The sequence below is a fragment of the Lemur catta genome, chromosome 10, assembly GCF_020740605.2.
Source record: "Lemur catta isolate mLemCat1 chromosome 10, mLemCat1.pri, whole genome shotgun sequence".
NCBI classification, from domain to species: domain Eukaryota; kingdom Metazoa; phylum Chordata; class Mammalia; order Primates; family Lemuridae; genus Lemur; species Lemur catta.
In genome coordinates, this window is record NC_059137.1 from 35,946,310 (window position 1) to 35,971,867 (window position 25,558).

The 25,558-nt window shown below is 43.4% G+C and overlaps 1 protein-coding gene and 1 long non-coding RNA gene across 3 annotated transcripts in view; one reads left to right on the forward strand and one right to left on the reverse strand.

Annotated features, from left to right (window-relative positions):
* The first annotated feature begins 20 nt into the window (after window positions 1-20).
* The window catches only part of LOC123646135, a 32,655-nt gene continuing 7,117 nt past the window's right edge, over window positions 21-25,558 (forward strand). Inside the window, exon 1 of one of the 2 annotated variants that reach the window (XR_006737809.1) lies at window positions 21-148. This is a non-coding gene — a long non-coding RNA (uncharacterized LOC123646135). The remainder of the gene's footprint in view (window positions 149-25,558) is intronic. The other variant, XR_006737808.1, reaches the window with a different exon arrangement.
* On the reverse strand, window positions 19,463-21,491 carry CCIN (calicin). The gene has a single exon (XM_045562815.1). The coding sequence runs from the start codon at window positions 21,293-21,295 to the stop codon at window positions 19,529-19,531; it is 1,767 nt and encodes a 588-aa protein (XP_045418771.1). The 5' UTR covers window positions 21,296-21,491; the 3' UTR covers window positions 19,463-19,528.

Genomic DNA, 25,558 nt, shown 5'->3' on the forward strand with positions numbered 1-25,558 from the left:
GTGCGGGAGCGAGAGAGGTGAGCCGTGCGGGCCGGGGAGGCGGAAGTGCCGCTTGCTGAGAGCGTCCTTACCCGGCCGGCCTTCTGGAGCTGGACAGACGGGGGACAGCCACCTCTGAGGGGACTCTAGTGCAGCACCGGGAGGTCAGGTGAAGTTAGGGCGGCGATAATTGGACTATTACCGAGATTACTAAAATTACTGACCGATTACTAAGAGGCAAGCCATTTAAACTTTCTGCACCTCAGTTTTGTCATGTGTGTAATGGGCACAAGAATCCCGCGCTGCATTTCTGTGGGGATTATTGGAAGACTGATGCTTTTATGGATTTGTTCTGGCTTGTAAAAAGTTTTGTTTTTATATTTTTTTAACTCATTCACCCACCTGGGTTATTTGCTCCCTTAGAGCCGACAGATTTAGTGTAATTGAATCCATTACGATTTTTCTCCCCCATAAGTATTTTTAGAAAAAGATGAATGTTATCTTCTTTGACAAAGCATTTTTGCAGCCAGTACGTCTTTTCAGAACTAGACAGAAGTTTCTAGAACTGAAAAATTCCTTAAGGATCGCCTGCTTCATAGGGAAACTGTGGTCCTGGTGCTTGAGGGGAACAGTCTCGTAGAAAGTCAGTGGCCAAGAGGAAACTCAGGTCTCCTGGGGATTTCCATGATGGTGCTAGCCACAATCTCTTGTATGTACACACCTTTCCCAGCTAAGGACAGTAGTATTTGTTTTAAATAAGGGATGTGTTAATAACATGGCTAATTTTGTCTAGAAATAACAAAGTGATTCCAGCTAATCATGCTCCTGTTGAGGAGGGGTGCTTATGCAACAGCCAACAAAAGGACCTTTCTGCTTCACCACCACCACCCTAAAAAGTAAAAAACCAAAAAAGAAACAAATCAAAAACCCAACCTGAGGTCAAAGGTGCCTCCATAAGTAGTTGGCAAAGGACAAAGAAGTGTTTGGTTTTTATTTTTAAATGCACTCATCTTTGATGGCAGAAAAGGGTAATTATTTACTTAAAGCATAAATTTACTTTTAAAATCATTTTAGGTATGAAATGTAGGAAAGTTTTGAAGAAAAACATTTAAGAAAGTTAAAATTTTAGGATCTGCAATTCTTTTTCTTTTTTTTTTTTTTTTTTTGAGACTGGATCTTGCTCTGTAGCCCAGGCTGGATTGCAGTGGTGTGCCTAGCTAATTTTTTTATTTTTGGTAGAGACTGGGTCTTGCTGTGTTGCCCATGCTGGTCTCAAACTCCTGGCCTCCCAAAGTGGTGGGATTACAGGCTTGAGCCCCTGTGCCAGGCCTAGGGTCTGCAATTGATTCAATTTTCTATCTTTATTCCTCTTTAATGCTCATCCCTAACATAAACTGGCAACAGCGTATGAAGTATTTTCACATTTGTCTTGAAACAACTCTGTGAGGGGCACAGGGGGAGGGACTACCAAGAAAGGGTCAGGAAGACAACTTTTGGTTGCTCACAACAGTAGGCTGAGGGACAGACAACATTCTCTTTGGAGAAATACATGATTTTGAGGGAAGCTGTTCTGTGATCTGCTTGCTAGAGGAGGTACCACATCTCATTATGCAAAATAACAAACATTTATACATTCAAAATCGGAGAAATCAGTTGATGTATTTAGGGTTAATGTCACAGAGATGGCTTGGAGCTTAGTTTTGCAACAGTAAAATTTAAAAGAGTCACAAGTGGGGACCTAATGTTATTGTGGAAAAGTTCAGAGGTAGGGAAATGCTTGGCATGTTTGGGAGAGAGTGAGTAAACTAGTTTGGCTGAGCCTAAAGGGCTCAGCAAGAGGAATAATTGAAAGTAAATCTAGAAACAAATGCTGGGGCCCTGAAAGCAGTCCATGCTAAAGAGCCTTAGTTGCAATAGGGAGCTGGAAGTCTTCAGTGAAAGGAATAACATGATCAACTGCTGCTTAGGAGGCTCATCTGGTCCCTGTGTGCAGGGTAGATAGGGCAGAGGCTGTGGGCAGAGGCATCCAGGAATGGCATGAGGAAGGTCTGGGCAGAGCAGTGGTGTGGAGCTGAGTGGGGAGCATTGATGGGAAAGTGGGTCCCAACAGGGAAGTGATTAACATAGTGACTGACCAGAGGTGGGGGTTGGGAAAGAGGCAGGGGAAAAAGGTGAGGTGATAAATCATGAATCTGTGAAATTGCCAGAGCTACTAGTTTGGGGGCTCTCGGGAGCCCAGGTGATTGCTAAGAGACAAAAGAAGATTTAGAAGATGTCCAGGAAGCAGGTAGAAGTTTGCACAGGAGAGCAGTGGGACCATGGTGGAGACTGAAGGTCGGGGACTGAGGACTGAGTCTTAGAGGATGGCTCTGTGTGCAGGAGGTGGAGGGGTGGGTCGCAGAGATTGGAGAAAGTTCAGTTAGAGCTGGGTCATGGAAGTCGAGGAGGTCTGCAGAGGAAGGAGTGATTGGCAGAAAGGTGAAGAAGAGTGAGTGGTGAGCAGATACTGTTGGCCATCAAGACCCCTGGTAACCCTTGGGAGAGAGATATCAGTGAATGCTAAGAGTAGAAATTAGTTTGCACTGGCTAGAGGAGTGGAAGTGTGGTGGATATCAGTTGGTTTTGCCTGCCTACATCTAATTTCCCTTCTTCGGATACCAGCACCTAGTATCCCTTTGGGGAACCACTGTTCCTCATTTCTTCCAGTTTTGTGGTTTGGATTGAGCTGACCACCCCGTGTGACCCAGGCCTGGCTCATGAGACTCAATTCCAGGACTGTTTCTAGAATCTCTGGGAAAGGGGTGCTCTTTCTGCTGGGGCTAACAAGCAGGTAAAATGTGAACTTGGAGCTTCTGATGTCCATCTCACCATCAAGAGGAGTCAGTCTGAGAATAAAGTCAACACACAGGAAAGCCGAGAGTGAGAGATGACTTCCTCATTGAGATAACAGCATCATTGAGGACCTGCATTCAGCCATGTTTGAAGTGAAAGATCTACTTCTGTATTTTTCAGTTCTAAGAACAAAAAAATTCTTTTTTTCCCCTTGAGACATTTTGCGTTGTGTTTCCATCACTTACAACTGAAAGAATTCTGCCTAATATAGAATGAGAAGTGAGGGCAAATGTGAACATAGGAGGCTTATTAGAAAAGTTTGCAGTGAGGATAGTAGGGCAAGCAGTGTCTAGAGAGGGCTGCAGGGTTGGGGCAATGTTTAGGGAAACATTGAATGCGTTTGTATGCTGAGGATGGGAGAGGTTGAAGTTGAAGAGGGGGAAAGGATGGGCTGGGGTGGGAGGATTTTAGAGGTAGAGGCAAAAGTGAGGACACCTCTGAGGGACTCAATTGTTTCAGTAAAGGTAGAACCAGTAGAGGAGAGAGGAGAAGTTCAGAACTGCCAAGTGGAAGCTCAGTAGGTAATGGCCAAGAAAGATCGAGGAGGACTATTACTCAGTTCTCCAGAAAAACAGAAACAATAGGATACGCATAAATATGTATATACATATATATCTGTGATAGTCTGCTGGGGAACAAAATATAGACTGGGTAGCTTGAACAACATAAATTTGTTTTTCTTTTTCTTTTTTTTTTTTTTTTTAAGGGGGGAGTGAGATTCAATTTCCTTTTTTTTTTTTTTTTGAGACAGAGTCTCACTCTGTTGCCCAGGCTAGAGTGCCATGGTGTCAGCCTAGCTCACAGTAACATCAGACTCCTGGGCTCAAGGGCTCCTGCTTCAGCCTTCTGAGTAGCTGGGACTATAGGCACACACCACGATGCCCAGCTAATTTTTCTATTTTTAGTAGATACAGGGTCTCACTCATGCTCAGGCTGGTTTCAAACTCCTGAGCTCAAGTAATCCTCCTGCGTTGGCCTCCCAGAATGCTAGGATTATAGGTGTGAGCCATCGTGCCTGGCCAGAAATTTGTTTTCTCACAGTTCTAGAGGCTAGAAGTTCAAGATCAGGGTTGTGGCTGATTCAGTTTCTAGTGAGGGCTCTCTTCCTGGTTTGCAAATGGCCACCTTCTTGCTATGTCCTCACATGGCCTGTTCTTTTGTGGTTCTTTGTATAAGGACACTAATTCTATTGGATCGGGGCCCCACCATTAATACCTTCATTTAACCTTAACTAATTCCTTAGAGGCCTCTTCTCCAAATACAGCCACACTTGGGGTTAGGGCTTCAACATGTGAATTTGGTAGAGAGGAGACACAAATATTCAATCCATAATAGTGTATATATGGAGGGTGGGCACAGACACAGAGATTTATTTTAATGAATTGACTCCTGATTGTGGAGGCTGGCAAATCCAAAATCTGCAGGTTAGGCCAGCAGGCTGAAGACCCAGGGAGGAATTGAAGCTTCAGTTCAAGTCTGAAGGCAGTCTGCTGACAGAATTCCTTATTTTACAGGGGAGGTCAGTCTTTTTTCTTTGAAAGCCCTTGACTAATTGGATTAGACCCACTCACATTATGGAGGGTGAACTGCTTTACTCAGAGTTTACTGATTTAAATGTTAATCTTATCTTAAAAAAAACCCAAAAAACAAACAAAACCTTCACAGAAACATCTAGAATAATATTTGACCAACTGTCTGGGTACCATGGCCTAGCCAAGTTGACACATAAGATTAACCATCACAAAGGTTATTCCATTTAGACCTGGATGCCTATTGAGCCAAACTAGTAGTCCTGAGACTCTGAGAACAGAAAAAGTGCAGGAGGTGAAAGTCTTGGTGTTGAGGATTGGAAAGGGGCCTAGCCAGGGCTTCCAGGACAGCAGAGTCTGAGAGAGAGAAAATAGTGTTGAGGGGAAGTCCTTGTGTGGGTGGGATGGGAGGAATGAAGAGAGGAAACACTGGACGATATATCAGAGAAGAGCCCTGGATTCTGGAGGGGAGACAGATTAACCTGTGCAGGATCCTTCCTCCTCAGCACTCTCCCAGGGCCAGACCAACAGCCACATAGTTACTTCTGAAGGGTCTTGAGTGAGAAATTAAGGCACAGTTACCACTGCTTAAAGCAAAAAATCAGGCCGGGCACGGTGGCTCACGCCTGTAATCCTAGCACTCAGGGAGGCCGAGGCAGGAGGATTGCTTGAGCTCAGGAATTCGAGACCAGCCTTAGCAAGAGCGAGACCCCGTCTCTACTAAAAATAGAAAGAAATTAGCCAAACAACTAAAAATAGAAAAAATTAGCCAGGCCTGGTGGCATGTGCCTGTAGTCCCAGCTACTTGGGGGGCTGAGACAGGAGAATCGCTTGAGCCCAGGAGTTTGAGGTTGCTGTGAGCTGGGGTGACGCCACGGCACTCTAACCCAGGCAAGAGAGTGAGACTCTCAAAAAAAAAAAATAATAATAATAATAAAGCAAAAAAATCATCTTTGCCAGGAGAAGGGCAGTCATAAATAGCTGTAAATTTCTATAAAATGAGTGCTGGTGGTAATGGGGGTGGGGGTGGCCCAGCAGTGGAGGGGTGTGCACTGAAAAGACAGAGAGGAGGCCAGTCATGTTTGGTTGTGAAACCCTGGGAAAGTTTCATACAGTAGATTAGTGCTTTCTCAATGGCTGTCTTTCCTGCTAAACCTTTAGGTCAGTGAAGGGACCATGTCTGTCTTAGTCACTTTTGTGTTCTCAAATGTCTGGCATTATGCCTGGCACATAGAAGGTGCTCAGATATGTATTGATGAATGAATGAAGTAGCATTTGAGACCGACCTCAGAAGAGGATTGTGAAAAATAAGGGACACAGAAGAGAGGAGGTCCTAGGCAGAGTGGTTCTGTGCTCTGGGAAGCAATGGGGTAGATGTTGGAAGAATTGGGAGGACAGATGGATACAGCTGAAGAAAGTGCTGGAGCCTGATCATGGAGGGCCTGAGAACCCAGGTGGGGATTATTCCTCAATTGCAGAGGCTGTGAGGAGACTTTGAAGGACTTTAAGCAAGCAATGACTTGGTTAGAACCCTGTTTTGGAAAGTTATCTGGTAGCTCAGGCAGTGTAAGCGTGGGGGTGGGGAGGGTTTCTGAAAGCAGGGAGGACAGTTAAGAAAGACTGCTGCGGTGGTTCGGGAGGGAGGTGAGGGGGGCCAAGGATGCTATTCTAGGGAACAGGGCAGTGGTCTCAGGTGGCAGGGAAATAATGGAAGTAATGTACACAGTACTTGGTAAATGTAATAGCATTTAGAAGGGAGAGAGAGGGAGAGGGAGAGAGGGGAGATTCACAGATGATAAGATTGATAGCTTTGAAGAATTGACCAGAAATAGCCCCAACAGGAAAAGCAGGTTGAGTGGGATTGGGGAGGGGTTGAGGCAAATACAGAATTTGGTGTGAACATACTGGCCATGAGGAACCTGTGGAATATTCAGGAGACGTTCAACAGGATATTGGAAATTTAAGTCTGAACTTCAGGAGAGAGGAGTTTCTACTTCTAGTAGTGATAGACAAAGTTGTTTAGGACCAACTCTTTTGCTGAGAAAAACTAGAAGTGTAGGGCAAGAAGTTTAAAAAATCTGTTCGAAGGCATGAAAGGACTTCCAGAGCAGTGAGGAATGGTGGAGTGCCCCTCGTTTTGCAGCCTGAGGCAACTCTTATGTGGAGAAAGTGGTCTAATCTTTTTGTAGTCTCTTTCCACTCTATTATTTTAGCATAAACTATATGACCTGAGTCTTTCAGGGATTTGCTTTTATACTCAGAAAATGCCTCGGACCTTGGAAAGATATTTTCTTTTAAAGGATCTTGTAAATCATCCTTTTTATGCTGTTTTGCTTACATATACTCCCTAAAAGTTCCCTAAAAGAATTGTAAAAATCTCCGTGCTCCTTGTGCATTTTAAAATTGACATCTAAATTTTTTCATAGTAACTTATTAGTTGCAAAAGATCTAATTTCTAGCACATTGTAAATATTGATATTTTCAAATAAAATTGTTGCATTGCTCTTTTAAATGTGTTAATGGAATCTAAATACTGTATCAGTTTGATACCCTCCATCATCCACTAAAAAAATGAAAAAGCTTGTCATCAATATATAGAAATTTCAGATTCTTACTTTTGGTCTATGTACGCATACTGCCATTCCACTTGTCCTCTAAATTCTATTAGAATGTTTTTGTGCTTGAAAGACTTGATACTTCTTTGTGACAAAAATATGTAACATAAATATAATTGACTTTCAAAAAAATATCCCATGACCATAAGGCTCTGAATGTTAAAAACATTTTGTTCTGGATTGACTTTCATTACAATTTTTTGTAGTATACATCTAATCAAAGGTACAGAATATCCCAGATAATTTTATAGATAATTATTAAATATAATGTAAAATTATATTTGAAATTCCTGTCTTAAAGAGATGGGTGAGCTTGTGTTATCTATTGCTGTATAATAAATTATCTTAAAACTTAGCACCTTAAGATAACAAACATTTATTATTTCACTTTTTTTTTCTTTTCTTTTCTTTTTTTTTTTTTTGAGACAGAATCTTGCTCTGTTGCCTGGGCTAGAGTGCCGTGGCGTCAGCCTAGCTCATAGCAACCTCAAACTCCTGGGCTCAAGCAATCCTCCTGCCTCAGCCTTCCGAGTAGCTGGGACTACAGGCATGTGCCACCCTGCCCAGCTAATTTTTTGTATATATATTTTTAGTTGTCCATATAATTTCTTTCTGTTTTTGTTTTTTTTTTCAGTAGAGACGGGGTCTTGTTCTTGCTCAGGCTGGTCTTGAGCTCCTGAGCTTAAGCAATCCTCCTGCCTCAGCTTCCCCGAGTGCTAGGATTACAGGCGTGGGCCACCATGCCTGGCCTATTTCACATGTTTTCTAAGGGTTAGGAATCTGGTGGGGGGCTTAGGTGGTTCTGACTCAGCATCTCTCCTGAGGTTGCAGTCAAGCTTTTGGCCAGAGCTGCAGCCACTGAAAGCTTGACTGGGGCAGGACAATCCACTTTCAGGGTCGTCATTGACATGGCTGTTAGTAGAAGCCTTCAGTTCTTTGCCACATGAGCCTTTCTAAAAGGCTGCTCACAACACAGAATTTCGCATCCTGGAGAGTGAGTAATCCAAGAAAGAGAAAGAATAACCAAGACAGAAGCTATGGTGTACTTTTAACAACTTTATTGAAATATAGTTCACATACCATACAATTCGCCCATTTAAAATGTACAATTCAATGGCTTTAGCATTTTCAGAGAGTTTGCATCTGTCACCAAAATCAATTTTAGAACATTTTCCTTACCCTCAAAAAGCAACTCTGCACCTCTGGTCATCACCCCTCAACACCCCCAAACCCCTTAGGCCTAGGCAACCATTAATCTACTTTCTGTCTCTGTAGATTTACCTATTCTGGATATTTCATATAAATAGAATTATATAATGTCCTTTCTGATTGGCTTCTTTCACTTAGCATGATGTTTTCAAGGTTAATCTATGTTGTGGCATTTATCTGTACTTCATTCCTTTTTATGGCTGAATAATATTCCATTGTATGGAGATATTGCACTTTATCCATTTATCGGTTGATGGACATTTGGGTGGTTTTCACTTTTTGGCTGTTACGGGTAATGATGCTATGAACATTTTTGTACAAGTTTTTGTGTAGCCATACATTCTCATTTGTCTTAAGTGTATCTACCTAGAAGTGAAAATTACTGGGTCATATAATAACTCTATATTTAACTGTTTGTGGAATTTCCATACTGTTTTCTAAAGTGGCTGCACCATTTTACATTTCCATTAATACTGTGTGAGGGCTCCAGTTTTTCCACATCCTCACAAGACTTCTTATTACCTATCTTTTTTATTATAGTTTTCCTAGTGGGTATGAACTGGCATCTCGTTGTGGTTTTGATTTGCATCTCACTGATGGCTAATAATATTAAGCATTTTCTTGAGCCTGTTGACCATTTGTGTATCTTGTTTGGAAAAATGTCTATTCAGATTCTTTGCCCATCTTTTTATTGGACTATTGTTGAATTGTAAAAATTCTGCTTATAGTCTAATACAAGTCCCTTATCAGATATAAGCTTTTCAAATATATTCTCAATTCTTGTCTTTTCACTTTCTTGGGCTGTCTTTTCACTTTCTTCATGCTGTCCTTTGAAACACAAAAGTTTTTAATTTTTATGATGTCCAGTTAATCTGTTCTGTTCTTTGGTTGTTTATGTTTTTGGAGTAGCAGCTAAGAAACCATTGCCTATCCAAAGTTATGAAGATTTACATCTATGTGAGACTGATAAAAAGTTTTTAAAAAATTCAAAATTAGGAATGAAAATGGGAACATCACTGAAGATTTTAAAGACATTACAAAGATCATAAGACACACAGACAATTACATGTTAATAAATTTGAAAATTTAAACTAAACAAATTCCTAGAAAAATTACAATTTAAATCAGATAACTTAATTAGTAGATACTGTCTTATGTAATGCATAAAGCAATGCTAGTCACTGAGAACATTTAACTATGTGTATATTCCTGGAGATACACATTTACATATTCATTTTTATTGAGGTTTATTATAGCTTATTCTTCCAGATGCATCTTTTATAACTATTTTCATTTTGTGTGTATAGCTTGTATAATTAATTTTGCAGGTGAAAAAATAAAAATTACAGCTTGAACATGGCCAGGCATGGTGTCTCACACCTGTAATCCTAGCACTTTGGGAGGCCAGAGTGGGAGGATCACTTGATGCCAGGAGTTTGTGACCAACCTGAGCAAGAGTGAGACCCTGTCTCTACAAAAAAAATAGAAAAATTAGCTGGGTGTGGTGGCATACGCCTGTAGTCCCAGCTCCTTGGGACGCTGAGGCAGGAGGATCCCTTGAACCCAGGAGTTCGAGGTCGCAGTGAGCTATAGTGATGGCACTGCACTCTAGTCGAGGCGACAGAGTGAGACCCTGTCTCAAAAAAGAAAACCACAAGGGAGAAATAGACTTGAATATTCCTATAACTAGTAAAAGCAACTTAATAAATTGAAAACCTTCCCACAAAGAAAACACCACTTGGCTTTATTAGTGAAAATTCTGGTCTTCACAAATTCTTCCAGAGATTTTTTAAAAAAGAGCATACATACCTCAACTCATTTTATGGGATTAGCATAATCTTGATACAAAGCCCAAAAAAAACAGAGGAAGGAAAATTACAGGCTCATAATATTGTTGCAAAAACCCTGAGTGGAGGTGAGATGGCATAAGCACACTCCTCCTGGTCTCCCCCACTGAATGCAGCCATAAAACCTATAAAGAATACATGGAGCAGATGCTATATGAGGACTCTGGAAAGTAAATTGTGGCAGGGGAATTGGGGAAGAAGACCAAAATATGAAGCACTGAACTGGAGATCAGTTTACCATTTTTTATCCACTGGTCCTCCTGCCACTTGGCCTCAGGCATGGGCATGGCTATTGAAGTGCATGGCAGAGTGGCTTAAGTAAAGCTCTAGTTTTTTGGCTGGAGAACCAAAAATAGGAGCTTCAGGGAACTGAATAGTACAAGAGAGATCATGGAGAAGGAGGAATTTGCAAAAGTGACCTCATATAGGCTCAGCCCTGAGCTGTACTTACATTGATCTGGTCCTAATCAGCACCTATTAATATCATAAAAGACTTCAAGATCTGAATTTACCATCATCCAAGTCCGAGACTGGCCACTGGGTGGTGCACACATGGAACAGATCCAAATACAATTGCAGTGTTTGAAAATAAATGTAATTCTAATCACAGCCCATAAAAGGTGGGTTGGAACTTAAACCTAATTAGGTCAATTGCACATTAATACAAAAATATCAACATTCTTTTTTTTTTTTTTTTTTTTTTTTGAGACAGAGTCTCGCTTTGTTGCCTGGACTAGAGTGAGTGCCATGGCATCAGCCTAGGTCACAGCAACCTCAAACTCCTGGGCTTAAGTGATCCTACTGCCTCAGCCTCCTGGGTAGCTGGGACTACAGGCATGTGCCACCATGTCCGGCTCATTTTTTCTATATATATTTTAGTTGGCCAGATAATTTCTTTCAATTTTTAGTAGAGACAGGGTCTTGCTCTTGCTCAGGCTGGTCTCGAACTCCTGACCTCAAGCGATACACCTGCCTTGGCCTCCCAGAGTGCTAGGATTACATGCGTGAGCCACTGCGCCTGGCCTGAATATTAACATTCTTAATAAGATTTAAATAAGACCCAGAGTCTTATAGCACATGTTTAAGATAAAATCTGCAATTACTTGGCATATGAAGAACCAGGAAAATCTCAACTGACAAGTAAAAAGACAGTTAACACATGTCAATGCTGAGATGACTCAGATACTAAAATTATCTGACAAAGACTTTAAAGAGGCTATTATCAAAATGCTCTAAAAAATAATTGTAAGCACTCTTGGAACAAATGGAAATTAGAAAGTTTTAGTAAAGAAATGGAAATTATAAAAAATAACAAAATGAAAATGTTAGAACTGAAAGGTAAAAAACAAATAGAAATTCACTGGATAGACTCCAAAGCAGAATGGAGACAACAGAAGTAACAGTCAGTGAATATGAAGATGTATCAATAGAAATTAGTGTGAACAACAGTGAGAAAAAAAAGATTGAATAAAAAAAAAGCTGAAAAGAGCCCCAGGGACCTGTGGAACAGTAAGAACTCCAACATTTGTTTCATCAGACTTCAGAAGGAGAGGAGAAAGAGTACAGAACTAAAAAAAATTTGGAGTAATAACAGCTGAAAACTTAGACATAAATCTATAGATTCAAAAAGCTCAGTGGAAAAAAAAAAAAAACCTCAGTGAACCCAAAACAGGGTAAAGACAAATTTATACCGGGACACATCATAATGAAACTGGTGAAAATTAAAGGAAAAAAAAAAACACTTCAAAGCAACCAGACAAAAATAACACATTACCAACAGAAGAATAATCCTGAATGAATGTTGAATTCTCATCAGAAATTATGAAGGCCAGAAGGAGGTGGCACAACATTTTTAAGGTTTTGGAAAAAATGTCAACCCATGATTTTCTATCCAGTGAAAATATCCTTCAATAATGAAGATAAAATGAAGATATTCTCTGAAGAAGGAAAAGTGAAAGAACCCATGGCCAGTCAGCTGACATGCTCTGTAAGAACTGCTAAAGGAATACTACTCAGCAATAAGAGGAACAAGCTATTGATGCAAATAATATCAAAGAGATTATACTGAGCAAAAGAAGCTAGTCTCAAAAGGTCACATGCTATACGATTCCATTTATATGACATTTTCAAAAATATAAATCTATCAGTGGTTGCTAGAGATTGGGGTCAAGGGAGGGGGAAGGTACAACTATACAGAGATAGAACAAGGTCAGTTTCTGGAAGTTATGTACCTGTCAAGTATCTTTATTATAGTGGTGAATCTATACAATGTGTTAAAAGCCATAGAACTATACATTAAAAAATCAATTTTACCGTGTGATAATTTTACAAATGAAATTAAAGCCTGAGTGAATACATAGCAAATGGAATCCAGTAATATATAAAAAGAATTACAGATGCTTCTTGATTTATGATGGGGTTATGACCTGATAAACTCAGTGTAAGTTGAAAATATCATGTCAAAATGCATTTAATACCCCTAAACTACCAAAGATCATAGTTTAGCTTAGCTTACCTTAAATGTTCTCAGAACACTTATGTTAGCCTATATTGGGCAAAATCATCTGACACAAAGCCTATTTTATAACTTCATCATATCCTATACAGTTTATAATTGGTCTGTCAAGATTCACAAAAAACCTATTAAGGTTTTGGTTGTGATTATGCTAAAGTTAAAGATCAATTTAGGGAAAATTCATATGTTTACAGTATCAAGATAGATATTGGATATTATCAAATACTATTTCTGCATCTATTGAAATGAGCATGCATTTTCTCCTTTAATCTATTAATAGGATGAATTCCTTTTATTAACTTTCCAATGTAAAACTATCCTTCCATTTCCAAGATAAATCTAACTTGGTCAGACATGTATTTTTATATAAAATACCATGCATTTTATATAATTATTGGGTTCAGTAATTAGATACAGATGGTTCCTGACTTAGGATGGTTTAACTTAATGATTTTTCAACGTTATGTTGGTACCCTTCCAACAATCCTGTTTTTCACTTTGAGAACAGTACTCAATAAATTATATGAGATATTCAACACTTCATTATAAATAAGCTACCACTACACACTTATTGCAATGGCTAAAATAAAAAATGTGGATAATACCAAGTGCTGACAAGGGTATGGAACCACTTGAACATTGCTAGTGGGAATTAAAAAATTAAAGTTATGGTAATGGACCTTATGTGGTTGGCATAAGGTCAATAGACCAATAGAATAAGAGAGCTCATAAACATACCCACCCATGATTTACAACAAAGGTGACACTGCAGAGAAGTGGGAAAATAGGTACTGGGACAGTTGAACATCAATATCGGAAAAAATGAAATTGAATCCTTACTTAATACCATACACAAAAACCAATTCCATGAAGATTATGGACCTGAATATGAAAGGTAGACCAGTAATGCTTTTAGAAGATAATATAAAGAAATACTTCCATGACCTCAGAGTAGAGACTGATTTCTTCAAGATTGAAGAGTAGTAATAAAAAAAGACAATTCAGATTAATTAAAATTAAGATATAGCACTAAGAGTGAAAAGTAAGCCACGTAGTGGGAGAAGGTATTTACCACATGTAATTGATAAAGGGTTCATATCCAGAATATATTAATTATTCCTACAAACTAAAAAGGGAAAAATAGTTAACCAAATAGAAAAAAGAAGCAAGGAAGAAACCCAAATGGCCAAAAAATATGAAAAGGAGCTTAATTAGCAATCAAGAGAATGCAAATTAAAACCACATTGAGATACTTCATATCAGATTGGATATAATTAAAAAGCCTGACAATACGAAATACTGGCAGACATGCAGAGCAAAAGGAGTTTTCATATACTGAGCTGATGGCAGTGTAAACTGGCAAGATCATCTTGCCAAATAGTTTTGGCATTATCTAGCAACAAAAGACAGCAATTCTACTCCTTTGTATATATACCCTATAGATGAACTTGTGTACATATGCACCAAGATACCTTCACAAGAGTAGCAGTGTTTATAATTGCCCCAAGTGGAAACAGCCCAAATGTCCATCAACAGGAGAATGAATAAATAATAATATATTCATATGATAGAATACTATGCAGAAGTGACATGGAAAGAACCACAACCACACCTACGTGCAACAACAAACATAAATTGTAAAAACATCATTTTAAGTGAAGGAAGCTAGACATAAAATAATTCCTGCTGTATAATTCTCTTATATGAAATTCTAAAACAGGCCAAACTGTATTCTTAGAAATGCCTAGTTAGATGGTAAAACCATATAGAAAAGCAAGGAACACATTATCATAAAGGGCAGATGGGAAGAAGGGATTATAACCAGGTAGGGGGCCATGTAGGAAGCTTTTGGGGGACTGGCAATGGTATATTTCTTGAACTGAATAGTGGCTACATGAATATTTACAATAATTTGTTAAACTGTATAATTATGTATTGTGCACTTTTCTATATATGTGTTATAGTCTTTAAAAAGTGTTTAAAATATTATGAGACTGAATAAGCATTCTAACTTACCTGTGATATATTTTGTGGCCTGAATGAAATGATGCAATATGGCATTCAGTGTTTCTGAGCCAAGCTGTCTTTGTGTAGTCCTTACAGAACCCTTCCTCAGGAGTACTACTTTCTCTAATGACAGTTGAGCATAGAAGAGGCCAGCTTATTAAACAAGAGTTACCAAATAAGCCAATGAAAAGATGCTTACTATCCTTAGCCATTAGGAAAATGCAAATCAAAACCACAATGAGATGCCAATTCACACTCCCTAGAATGGCTATATTCAGAAGACAGATCTTAAGTTTTGGTGAGGATGTGGAGAAATTGGAACCCTCATATATTGCCGGTGGAAATGTAAAATGATGCCATTGCTTTAGAAAACAGTGGTGGTTCCTCAAATGGTTAAACATAGAGTTACTATATGATCTGGCAATTCCACTCTTAGGTATATACCCAAGAGAAATGAAAACATATATCCATATAAAAACTTATACATGAATGTTCATAGCAGCATTATTCATAATAGCCAAAAAGTGGAATAACCCAAATGTCCATCAGATATTGAATGAATAAACAAAATGTTGTATATCCTAAGACTATTACTCAGCAATAAAAAGGAAGTACTGACACATGTTACAACCTTTAAAACAGACGAGCCTTTAAAACATTACTCCAAGTGAAAGATACTAGATAAAAGGTCACATATTTTATGATTCTGTTTATATGAGATGTCCAAAAATAGGAAAATCTATAATGACAGAAGGTAGATTAGTGGTTGCCTACAGCTGGGAAGATAAGGGAGTTAGAGGGTAAAAGCTAAGGGGTACAGGGTTTCTTTTGGGGGCAATAAAAATGTTCTCAAATTGATTGTGGTAATGATTTTGCAGCCTGTGAATATACTAAGAGCCATTGCATTGTATACTATAAAGGAGTGAATTGTATGATATGTGCAGTTTATCTCCACAAGGCTTTTAGAACTATGTCATCATTCCATTGTACTATTTTGCATTTTTGAGCAACTCAGCTTGGACCAAAATATCCCAGTTTTTAACACCAGACTTCACATCTTAACAGAAACTGTGTAGGTAAGACAGAAAAAGACAGGAAACTTCTTTGGTGTTGGTGTCTTGATGAAAGGAGGCTTCACTGACACCAATTTTTAACCCTTATGGAGTGTCCTGGAGCAGTACAGCCTAGGAATATTTGGAAAGGGTAAAGATTGCTTTCTCTGTGTGTAAGTGCGCGCGCGCGCGCGTGTGTGTGTCAAGTGTGTGAAGGGTAATTTTGAAATGAGAGGTAGGAAAAGAGAACTAGAATAAAACATCAACCACAGGTTTATTCTCAGGTAGATCAATTTTAGCACTCTGTTGGGAGGCAAAGGCGGGAGGATCGTTCAAGGTCAGGAGTTCGAGACCAGCCTAAGCAAGAACAAGACCCCATCTCTACTAAAAATAGAAAGAAATTAGCTGGACAACTAAAAATATATAGAAAAAATTAGCTGGGCATGGTGGTGCGTGCCTGTAGTCCCAGTTAGTCGGGAGGCTGAGGCAGAAGGATTGCTTAAGCCCAGGAGTTTGAGGTTGCTGTGAGCTAGGCTGACGCCATGGCACTCTAGCCCAAGCAACAGAGAGAGACTCTGTCTCCAAAAAAAAAAAAAAAAAGACCTGAGTTGTAATTCAAAGGCCTTATCCTTTGAGACCATTTCTGCCATGAATTGCCAAAGCTTTCTTAGTAGCAAAAGCCAAGAATCTGACTCTGATTCCCACATTCAGTTTATCGCCTTGAGGCAATAAGCCCTGACTGATTCAGCCTGGCCTGGTCTAATTTTAATGTAGGAAAGGCTTAGGAAGGAGGGTAGGAAGTACCATACGGGTCAACATATCAAATTATAATCCCACCATGCCAAAGGCCTCCCATTTTAGCAAACACCCTAGTGATTTTGATGTACATGGAAGTGGTCAATATTGTCCAGTATGGCCAGGAAAAGAAATATGATTGAGGCCAGGCGCTGTGGGTCATGCTTGTAATCCTAGCACTCTGGGAGGCTGAGGTGGGAGGATCGCTTTAGACCAGGATTTTGAGGTTTCTGTGAGCTATGATGATGCCACTGCACTCTAGTGGGGACAACAGAGGGAGACTCTCTCAAAAAAAAAAAAAGAAAAGAAAAGAAAAGAAAAAGATAATTGAGAAAAAGACAAAGAGGTCTGTGTTGTCAAGACACATTTGGGTGGCATGGTGGGAACAGAAGCCAGACTGAGCTGGCTAGAGATTGATTTGGAAGTGAGAGTTGGAGCCAGGGAGCATGGACACCATATAGGAAGCTCAACTAAGGAGAAATATGGGTGGACCTCAGAGCTGAGGATGGTTTGTTTTTAGGGTAGGACAAATTTGAGAACATTTATGGAATGAAAAGAAGAAATCAGGAGGGGGATGCGGAAAGAGGGGGAACTGAGCTGAGGAGCCTGAGAAGTAAGTTGTGAGGTGACAGAATTGAGAGGGAGTTGGAAGGACCAGCTTTGAATCTTGGAAGGACACCTCTTCCTCTGAGGTGAAGAAGCAAAGCAGAAGCTCTGGTGAGAAAGATTCTGGCACATGTGAGACTATTTGTGAAGCACAAGTCATGTGACCTCAAGTTCTCTGGAGACCTAGTGGCAGAATGAGAGGCCAGCTGCTGAGCGTGGGGAGAGGGGAAGAGTGGCGGCCCCAGACACAGAGGGCTGGAGAATGTGCCCTGAGGAGTGGAGTAGGGAGTTGGCCAAGGTGACTCAGCCCTTAGCAAAGCCTGGGGCAGGAATTGAGCTTAGCTCGTGGACATGTAAGACCTTATTCTTCCAACTGGGGAGTGGCAGTGAGGTGAACAGAGGAATGAGTGCCCAGGGTTGGAGAAGTACAAAATGAAGGAGAAATCCCAGGGGAGGGAGGCACAGCTGTGAAGTCCAAGGTCCTGGCTGGAAGGAGGAAAGTAAGACTTAGCAGGGGTTAGGATTTGAAGGCCGAGGCCACCCAACAGAGAGGTCAAGGAGGTGATGCTGAGCCGGTGAAGTAGGATGGAGTTGGGAAAAGAAGGAGTGAGCAGATTTGAACCATGAAGATGTCTAAAGTATCCTGTGTGGTCTAATAAATAGCCACTAATCTCATGGGGCTATATACACATGTGGTCAGACTGAATTGAGCTGTGCTGTAACGTGAAATACACACCGGATTCTGAAGGCTTAGTTAGTATGGGGGAAAAAAAAGAATGTTGAATTTCTTATTAATAAATTTTTACATTGATTACATATTTAGCTGGTAATTTTGATATATTAGGTTAAGTAATATAAATTGCTAAAAGTTAATTTCACTGGTTTCTTTTTACTTTTTTAACATGGCTACTAGATAAATTTAAATTATATATGTGGCTCACATTACATTTCTGTTGCCTGGCACTGGTATAGATACTCCCTTCCCTGGCATACGCATTGTCTGTGTCATGCCTGTGGCTCCAGGAACAGGGACCTGGCACAGAGAGGCCTCAGTGGATGGTGTGTATGTGTGTGTGTGTGAATTAATGAATGAGTGAATGGATTAAGAAGGATTATATGTTTTCAAGGAGTTGGTCAGTTCTAAATTGTTGAGGATTACATAAGATTACAAGAATGAAAGGGAAACAAAAGTAGTTAAAATTGAGGAAAGCTCACTAAGGCTTTGAGGTAGGGAGTCTCAAAGAGCATTTCATGGGGCCTTAACATAAGAGCCCAGGAATCTGGGCTCTTGTCTCACTTCTCTTTTTTTCCTTTAAAAATGTACTTCTTTAGTACTTTTATATGTGCAGGGACTGTCCTAGGCATTTTGCATGTATTAGGTCACCCTATGAGGTAGGCAATCTTACCATCCCCCTTTTACACATGAGGAAACTAAGGCCCAGAGATGTTAAGTAACTTTCCCAGGATCACCCAGTAACTGATGGAACTGGTGGTATTTGAACCAGGCCACCTAGCCCAGAGTCCATACCCCTAACTCTTACACCATCCTGTCTCTCTTGCCCTGTCATCTTGCGTCATCCCCAAGCTCCTCTCCACTAGGGATGTAAGTTTCTTTCTTCTCCTTTTCCTGTCTTCCCTTCCACCCACAGTCCTTCAGACCTCATATTCCTGGAGAAAGTTCTCAATGAACTTTGCTTCCTACAAGCAACTATAAGCAACTCCCAACTTCCCCCCAAAATGAGACAAACTACCGAAGTTGCATGGTCATATACAGTAGCTGAGAAACCCTGCCTCCCCCACCCTTTCCTGAGCCTGACCCACACCCTCTTCTCCCTCCCAGCCATGAGGCTCCTCTCTCAGACCTGGGTGGGTCCTCCCCTGACTTTTGGAAGACTGGAGGGAAGTGGGCGTTGGAGGAGCCTGAGGCTTCACAGCTCCCAGCAAATGTTTACCTGTCAATCTAGCAGATGCCTGAGAGGTGACTGCAGAGGTACAGAATAGGGGGCTTTCCAGACATCACCTTGGCCAATGCCAGCGAGAGGCCTCAATCCCACCCCCTAGGGGCTCCTTTCCACCCTCAGCTTGGATACCACCAGTGGCAGAGTGGCCCTGAATTTCTACTCGCTGGGAGCCAGTGCCCAGGAGTTGCCTTAGCTCCACCCACCAGGGACTCCATTTCAGCCCCTGTTGGAGCCTCCAGTGACAAAGTGGCCCTGAATTTCCACCCACTGGGAGCCAGTGCCCAGGAGCTGCCTCAGTCCCACCAACCAGGGACTCCATTCCAGCCCCTGTTGGAGCCTCCAGTGACACAGTAGTGCTGAATTTCCACCCACTGGGAGGAGCCCTAACCCAGGATCTTCACCTTAAGGGTTGAGCATGGGCTGGAACACTAAGAAGGAACCAACAGGCTATCTTCCCTCTCTTTCTCTCATTAAATTGTGAATAATAATGCATTTACTTATTCTCCCACTTAAAAAGTTGTTTAAATCCTTTGAAGAATCTTGCAAGGTAGCTTGGCTAGACAGCAGGCAGGACAGTCCAGTGCCTCTGGTGGGGGAGCCAGGATCTTCCACTCGCCCGTCTTTTGGTCTAGCAAGTAGGCGTTTGGATTGATGGTATAGTCCTTTGTCTGGACATCGCTGGCTGTGGTGACACCCCCACATACAAACACCTTGCTGTCTCCAATGGAGCATATAGCATGGGACACATCCAAGGGGCAGTTGTTGGGCAAGAGAGGCACTGAGGTGGTCGTCTTGTTGGCCTTTATCTTCTGCAGGTTGATTTCCACACTCTGCCGGTGGCTGTGCACGCAGAGGATGTTGTCCTGGTAGAAAGAGAGCAGGGGGCGGTGGTTGAACTCGATGGGGAAGGTGATACACTGGACCACGTCCCCAGTGTTGGTGTCAAAGCAGTCCACCACCCCAACCCGGGAGATGTAGCCCTTCACCAAGCACCGCCCAGTGACAATGTACAGGTTCCGGTCGCCCTTGGTGATCACGGCTGTGCCATCCATAGGGATGCTCATCTTCCCTGCCAGGCACCAGGTCTCCTTGCGCTCATCATAGCGATAGATGTTAGAGACATACCGCCTTGGGGCAATGCTCCCACCCACTGAGTACACCACCCCCCCGCAGGTCACCATGGTGTGGAAGACAAGCCCAATGGGGAGGTCAGGCAACTTGGTCCAGGAGTTGTCATCCATGTCATACCGCCAGGCTGTCTTCAGCCCTGAAATCTGCTCAGTGGTGCCACCAGAGATGTAGATGTAGCGACCAGCAGCGGTGGCACTAAGTGCTGCTGCCCGATAGGGCATCTCCGAGAGCTTCAACCATAGGTTCTCCTGGATGATATAGGCAAACACTCCATCGTTGAACTTGCCATGGGCCTTCTGGCCACCAAGGATGACCACCGAATCAAGCAGAGCCCCTTTCCGCTGGTAGCTCAGCAGGCTGCATGGCCGTTCCTGCTTGCGGTCCATCAGGACACTCTCGATCAGGGTTGCATGGGCTGAGCTATTCTCCATTCCCATCAGCTTGTTGCTGGCAAATATCAGCGCCTTGTTGGAGACGGCATTGAGATTGACGTAATTGAAGAACTTCTTGAAATATTTCTCCCGCTCGTCCTTCCGAAAGTACACCCAATTGATGAGTGCGCTGAGAGCCTGGTCTTCGTTGAGCACATGAAGGTTTTCATCGCGGAGCAGGCGGCCAAAGATGACAGGGGGACAACGCATGAAGTGCAAGGAGCCCTCAGGACTGGCCCAATAGTGAAAGTTGTCTCGAATGCCAGAATAGGCCAAGTCTGATACCTCTTTGAGCTCAAACAGCTCGGCCAAGAAGAGGTAGCGCAAGCAGTTGGCCCGGCGGATGGACTTAATAAGGAAGTCATTGCAATGAATTCGAAGGCGTGGTGTGTTGAAATACTGGGCCCCACGAAGCAGCTCTTCCACGTTCTGCTCTGAGATCACCACCTTGCCACTGTAGAAGTAGTCCAGGAGCTGGTCCACTGTGATCGGGCTCAGGTAGTTGGGGTCAATGGTGATAAAGAGCTCATCGGTGGTCTTCATGTCGTTGCTGGAGATGAGGCTCTTCACCAGTGGAGAGACAGCAGCCAGCACGTTTCGATGTGCAAAGAAGACATGGTGGTCCACAGTCAGGGCCATGTCCCAGTACTCTTTGCGTTTCCTCTGTTTGTTCAGATTCTGCAGCACGAAGCTGTTGTAGTTTTTCTCGGTGAATTCCAATTTCATGGTGCTACTTGCTGGCTAAGGCAGAGGATCAGCAGCAGGTACTGGAGAAGAGACTTTCTCAGGCCTTTGGGATTCAGATTGATGGTTGTTTTCAGAGCAGTTGACCAGGGAGAAGTGGGGGTGGGAGAGAGGATGATGTCATAGAGTGGATGAGGTCATCACAGTGCAGGGCCCCCTGAGGCCTTTCTCAGAGGTAGTGACCCTTCCTCCCCTCTGATCGCTGCAGCCTGTGAAGGCTGGATACCCTGCCAGGAGGGACCTAGAGCCCAGGGCCCTGAGCTCGGGAGGAATCTCAGGGATGGGCTCAAACTCCCACCTGGGACTTTCCAACCACAGTTCAAGGCTTCTTCTGGAATGTCAGAGCCAGTATGGGTGGGGCAGTGGGGAGATAAAGGGAGTGGAGGAAGGGAAGAGAATATCAGATCATCTAGAAGAATCCTCCCATTTTATAGGAGGGAAAATGAGGTCCAGAGAAGAGAAGGGACTTGCCTGAGATCACAGCCAGTTGAAAGCAGAGCAGGGCCCAGCACCCAAACCGTTTATGACCTAGTACTCTTTCCACGCTTCTAGGAAGCGCCTCACTACCCAGCTTTCCCCAGTCTCTGATTCTCAGACCTCGAAGTACCTTTCTCTGCCGAGGCTCCTGGACATCACAGATAAAAAGCTCTGTCCTTTGGCTTATGACATTTGTGACCACGGACAGCATTCTCCTTCAAAACAGAGGGAGAGGTGAAAGTCACCCGCTGGAGCAGGAATGCAGGAGTTAGCCACGTGCTGGGGGGCCTCCAAGCCCTGCTTATTTCAGTTCCACAGCAAACTAGACGTTACCTCCACATTTCCAAGCATCTAGTTGTAAAGTGTTGGGGGTTGTGGTGGGTTAGCTCTCTCCATCAAGAGTGGACTTGGACAAGTGGCTCAGGCTCTCTAAACCTCAGTTTTCTCATCTGAGATGGAAATAATAGCAGCCCCTTTAAAAATTATTAGGAGTTTAAATGAGAAAATGTGGAGAGTGGTCAGCATAGTGTTGGGCTCATAGTAAACGTTCAATAAATGCTTGTGGCCTTCCCTTATTAATATTACACCAGTCCGCCCGCGCCGGCGTTCTGGGCTGCTCCCTTCATCATAACTGGTCGTCCTAGCTCGTTTGGAGGTAGCTGGGGAGGCTGTGAGTGGGTCCCCGGCGTCCCTTCCGGGGGGGCTTTCTGCGCCCACTCCGGCCACACGGTGGCGCTGGAGGGTCGTTCCGGCACTGCAGCGCGCCGCGCGCGGGCACCGCCCAGCCCCTTCCGCGATGGAAACGAGCAGCGGGGGTTGCTCCCGTCTGCCGCGCAGTGACTCGCCGGCGACACCATGCAGAGGCGGCAGCGCAGTACAGTCCACCGCGCCCCCGGGTTTCAAATGGCAGGATCGGGGCCTTCGAAACTGGGCGGGGGGCTTCTTAGATCCCCATAGACACACTTGTCCCCACTTTACAGGTGGGGACACCAAGCCCCAGACTCCCAACCTCCGCTCTTGGGTTCCTGACCCCCTGGGAGTCCCGCTGGGTGTCGGAGGCGGTGTCCGCCGCTCCACCTCCCGCCGGCACTCCCTGCCTCCTGGCCAGCGAGTGGCTCCCTGAGCTCCTGTGGCGCATCTGTGGGACCGCTGCTTGTGCAGGGAGGGGATAAGGGCCAGCTGGGGCTCCCGCAGGGAGCAGAAGAGAGAGCCCAGTGGCCCCACCCCGACCAGCCTTTGGGGGCTCCCGGAAAGTGTCTTGACATCCAGCCCCTTGCACCTCTCCCAGGCACTGGTGAGAAGGTGCAGAGGGGAGCTGCCCTGCTGTCCTCCAATCTGGGTCCCAAGCCCCACTGCAGACCCTCAGGCCGTCCTTAGCGCCCCACGAAAACCTGTCAGCCTCAGGAACAGGAGCGCTCCAGCTCTTTGCCTCCCTGGCTTAGTAACGTTCTCGTTTTCAGTCTCACTCCCTCATCCTTTCATTCCCCATCTAGCCTTTTCCTTATCTTGGGACTTGATACTTAGAACACTATTTGAAAATACGTTTTAATGCTGAACTTGTTCACCTTGATGCCTGAATGGGAAAGAGAGATGCAGTCTCTTGAGATGTGGTGTCTGCACCAGGCTAAGAACTTCTGTTTTCCCCATTGGAAGAAGACTTAGATTACAGCCCCCTCTGCCAGAGACCAGCTGTGTGGCTTAGATGAGTCCCTCCTGGTCCACGGTCTCCCTATGAGAATAATTAAGCTTTAAATGCTTCTCCTGCTCTGATCTCCCAAGAAGCAGCAGCAACTTGGGTGAGGGATGAGGCCTCTTGGTACTGATGCCAGACACCTTCTCACTCCGTGGGCATCCAGGCTGGCAGGCCTCACCTCCAGGGGCATTTCTATCCAGAATCGCGGTGGGGGTGGGCCAGGTCCTGCTGCTTCACACGCTTCTTTGTCCCTACATGCTTCAGCTTTGATGGCATTTCAGTGGCCATGTTTTTGTTTCAGGTCCCAGAGCACCAAGGCAGGAAGGAGCTCTCTCATCAGATGCTTTCAGCAGAAAGTTAGGCCTAGATCCCAAAACAACAGATGCTGGTGTGGATGCAGAGAGAAAGGAACACTTATACACTGTTGGTGGGATTGCAAATTAGTACAACCTCCGTGGAAAACAGTATTGAGATTCCTCAAAGACCTACCATTTGATCTAGCAATCCCACTACTGGGTATTTGCCCAAAGAAAAGGAAGTCATTTTATCAAAAAGACACCTGCACGCTAATGTGTATTGCAGTACAGTTCACAATTCCAGAGATATGGAATCAACCCAAGTGACCATCAATTCATGAGTGGATTAGCAAAATGTAGTACACGTACACTATCAAATACTACTCAGCCATGAGGAAGGATGAATTAAGGCCGTTTGCAACAGTTTGGATGGAACTGGAGACCATTATCCTAAGTGAAGTATCTCAAGAATGGAAAAACAAACACCACATATATTCACTATTAAATTGGAACTAACTGATGAGCACACATGGGCAGAGGGAAGTAAAACTCAGTGGAAATCAAGCCAGGGGGAAGGGGAGAGGAGGGGATGGGTGGAAAAACTACCTGATGGGTACAATGAACACTATCTGGGTGATGGGCACACTTACAACACTGACTCAAGCATAACAAAATTGATACATGTAACCAAAAACATTTGTGCCCCCATATTTTGAAATTAAAAAAAATTTTTTTTTTAATAAAAAGAAAGTTGGGCCCAAGGAGTGTCATGGAGACCCTGAAAGGATCTGGCAGACCTAACTCCATGTGCTGGACCTAGTACAGCTGGATTAATTGAGGCCCCGAGATGGGAAGGGGCTTGCTCAGCTCAGAGGTCACAGAGCTAGGGCTTGGACCCTGGGCTCTTTCTCCTTCCTCTGCCCTCTGGCTACAAAGGAGAGCTGGAAATCTGGTCTGTCCTCTGCTCTTGTGGCATTGTGGACTTGTCATCTTCAAGATATCCATTTAAAGGCCCGACACAATGGCTCATGCCTGTAATCCTAGCACTCTGGGAGGCTGAGGCAGGAGGATCGCTTGAGGTCAGGAATTTGAGACCAGCCTGAGCAAGAGCGAGACCCTGTCTCTACTAAAAATAGAAAAATTAGCCAGGCGTGGTGGCACATACCTATAGTCCCAGCTACTGGGGAGGCTGAGGCAGGAGGATTACTTGAGCCCAGGAGTTTGAGGTTGCTGTGAGCTAGGCTGATGCCACGGCACTCTAGCCCAGGCAAGAGAGCGGGACTCTGTCTCAAAAAAAAAAAGAGAAAGAAATCCATTAAAGAAGTGAGATTAGCGCCCACCTGCTCAGCCAGCTTCGCTGTCTGGCTTCTCTTCAGCCCTGGAAAGCTCCCTTGGCCCAGCTTTGTCCTTAATCCAGCCAACTGTGGAAACAAACTCCAGCCTGCAGAGGCTGGCTGCATGCCAAGTTCCACCACCTGGTTATGTGTGTGTATATTAGGGCTGCAGGGTGTCCCTAGGAGCCACCAGGAAGTTCATTGACTGGCAACTTGCCAGGTGTGGCCAGAAAAGGACCTCAGCCAGGTCTCTTCACGCCACCCATCCTCAGCTTCCTGCCAGGCTCAGCACTTCCTGTTCATGGTGACGCCCTATAGGAGGAGACGGTAATAGTCTAATCTTTGGGGACCATCAGTTGATCTATCGGTTTGTTGGAGAGCAAAATGAGAGGCATGTTTTAAAGATACACAGATTTGGCCCGGAACTAGAAAGCTCAGGATCAGT

What these genes read in the sequence shown, in the direction of transcription:
- CCIN (XM_045562815.1), bottom strand. Translation starts at nt 21,295, where the DNA reads ATGAAATTGGAATTCACCGAGAAAAACTACAACAGCTTCGTGCTGCAG.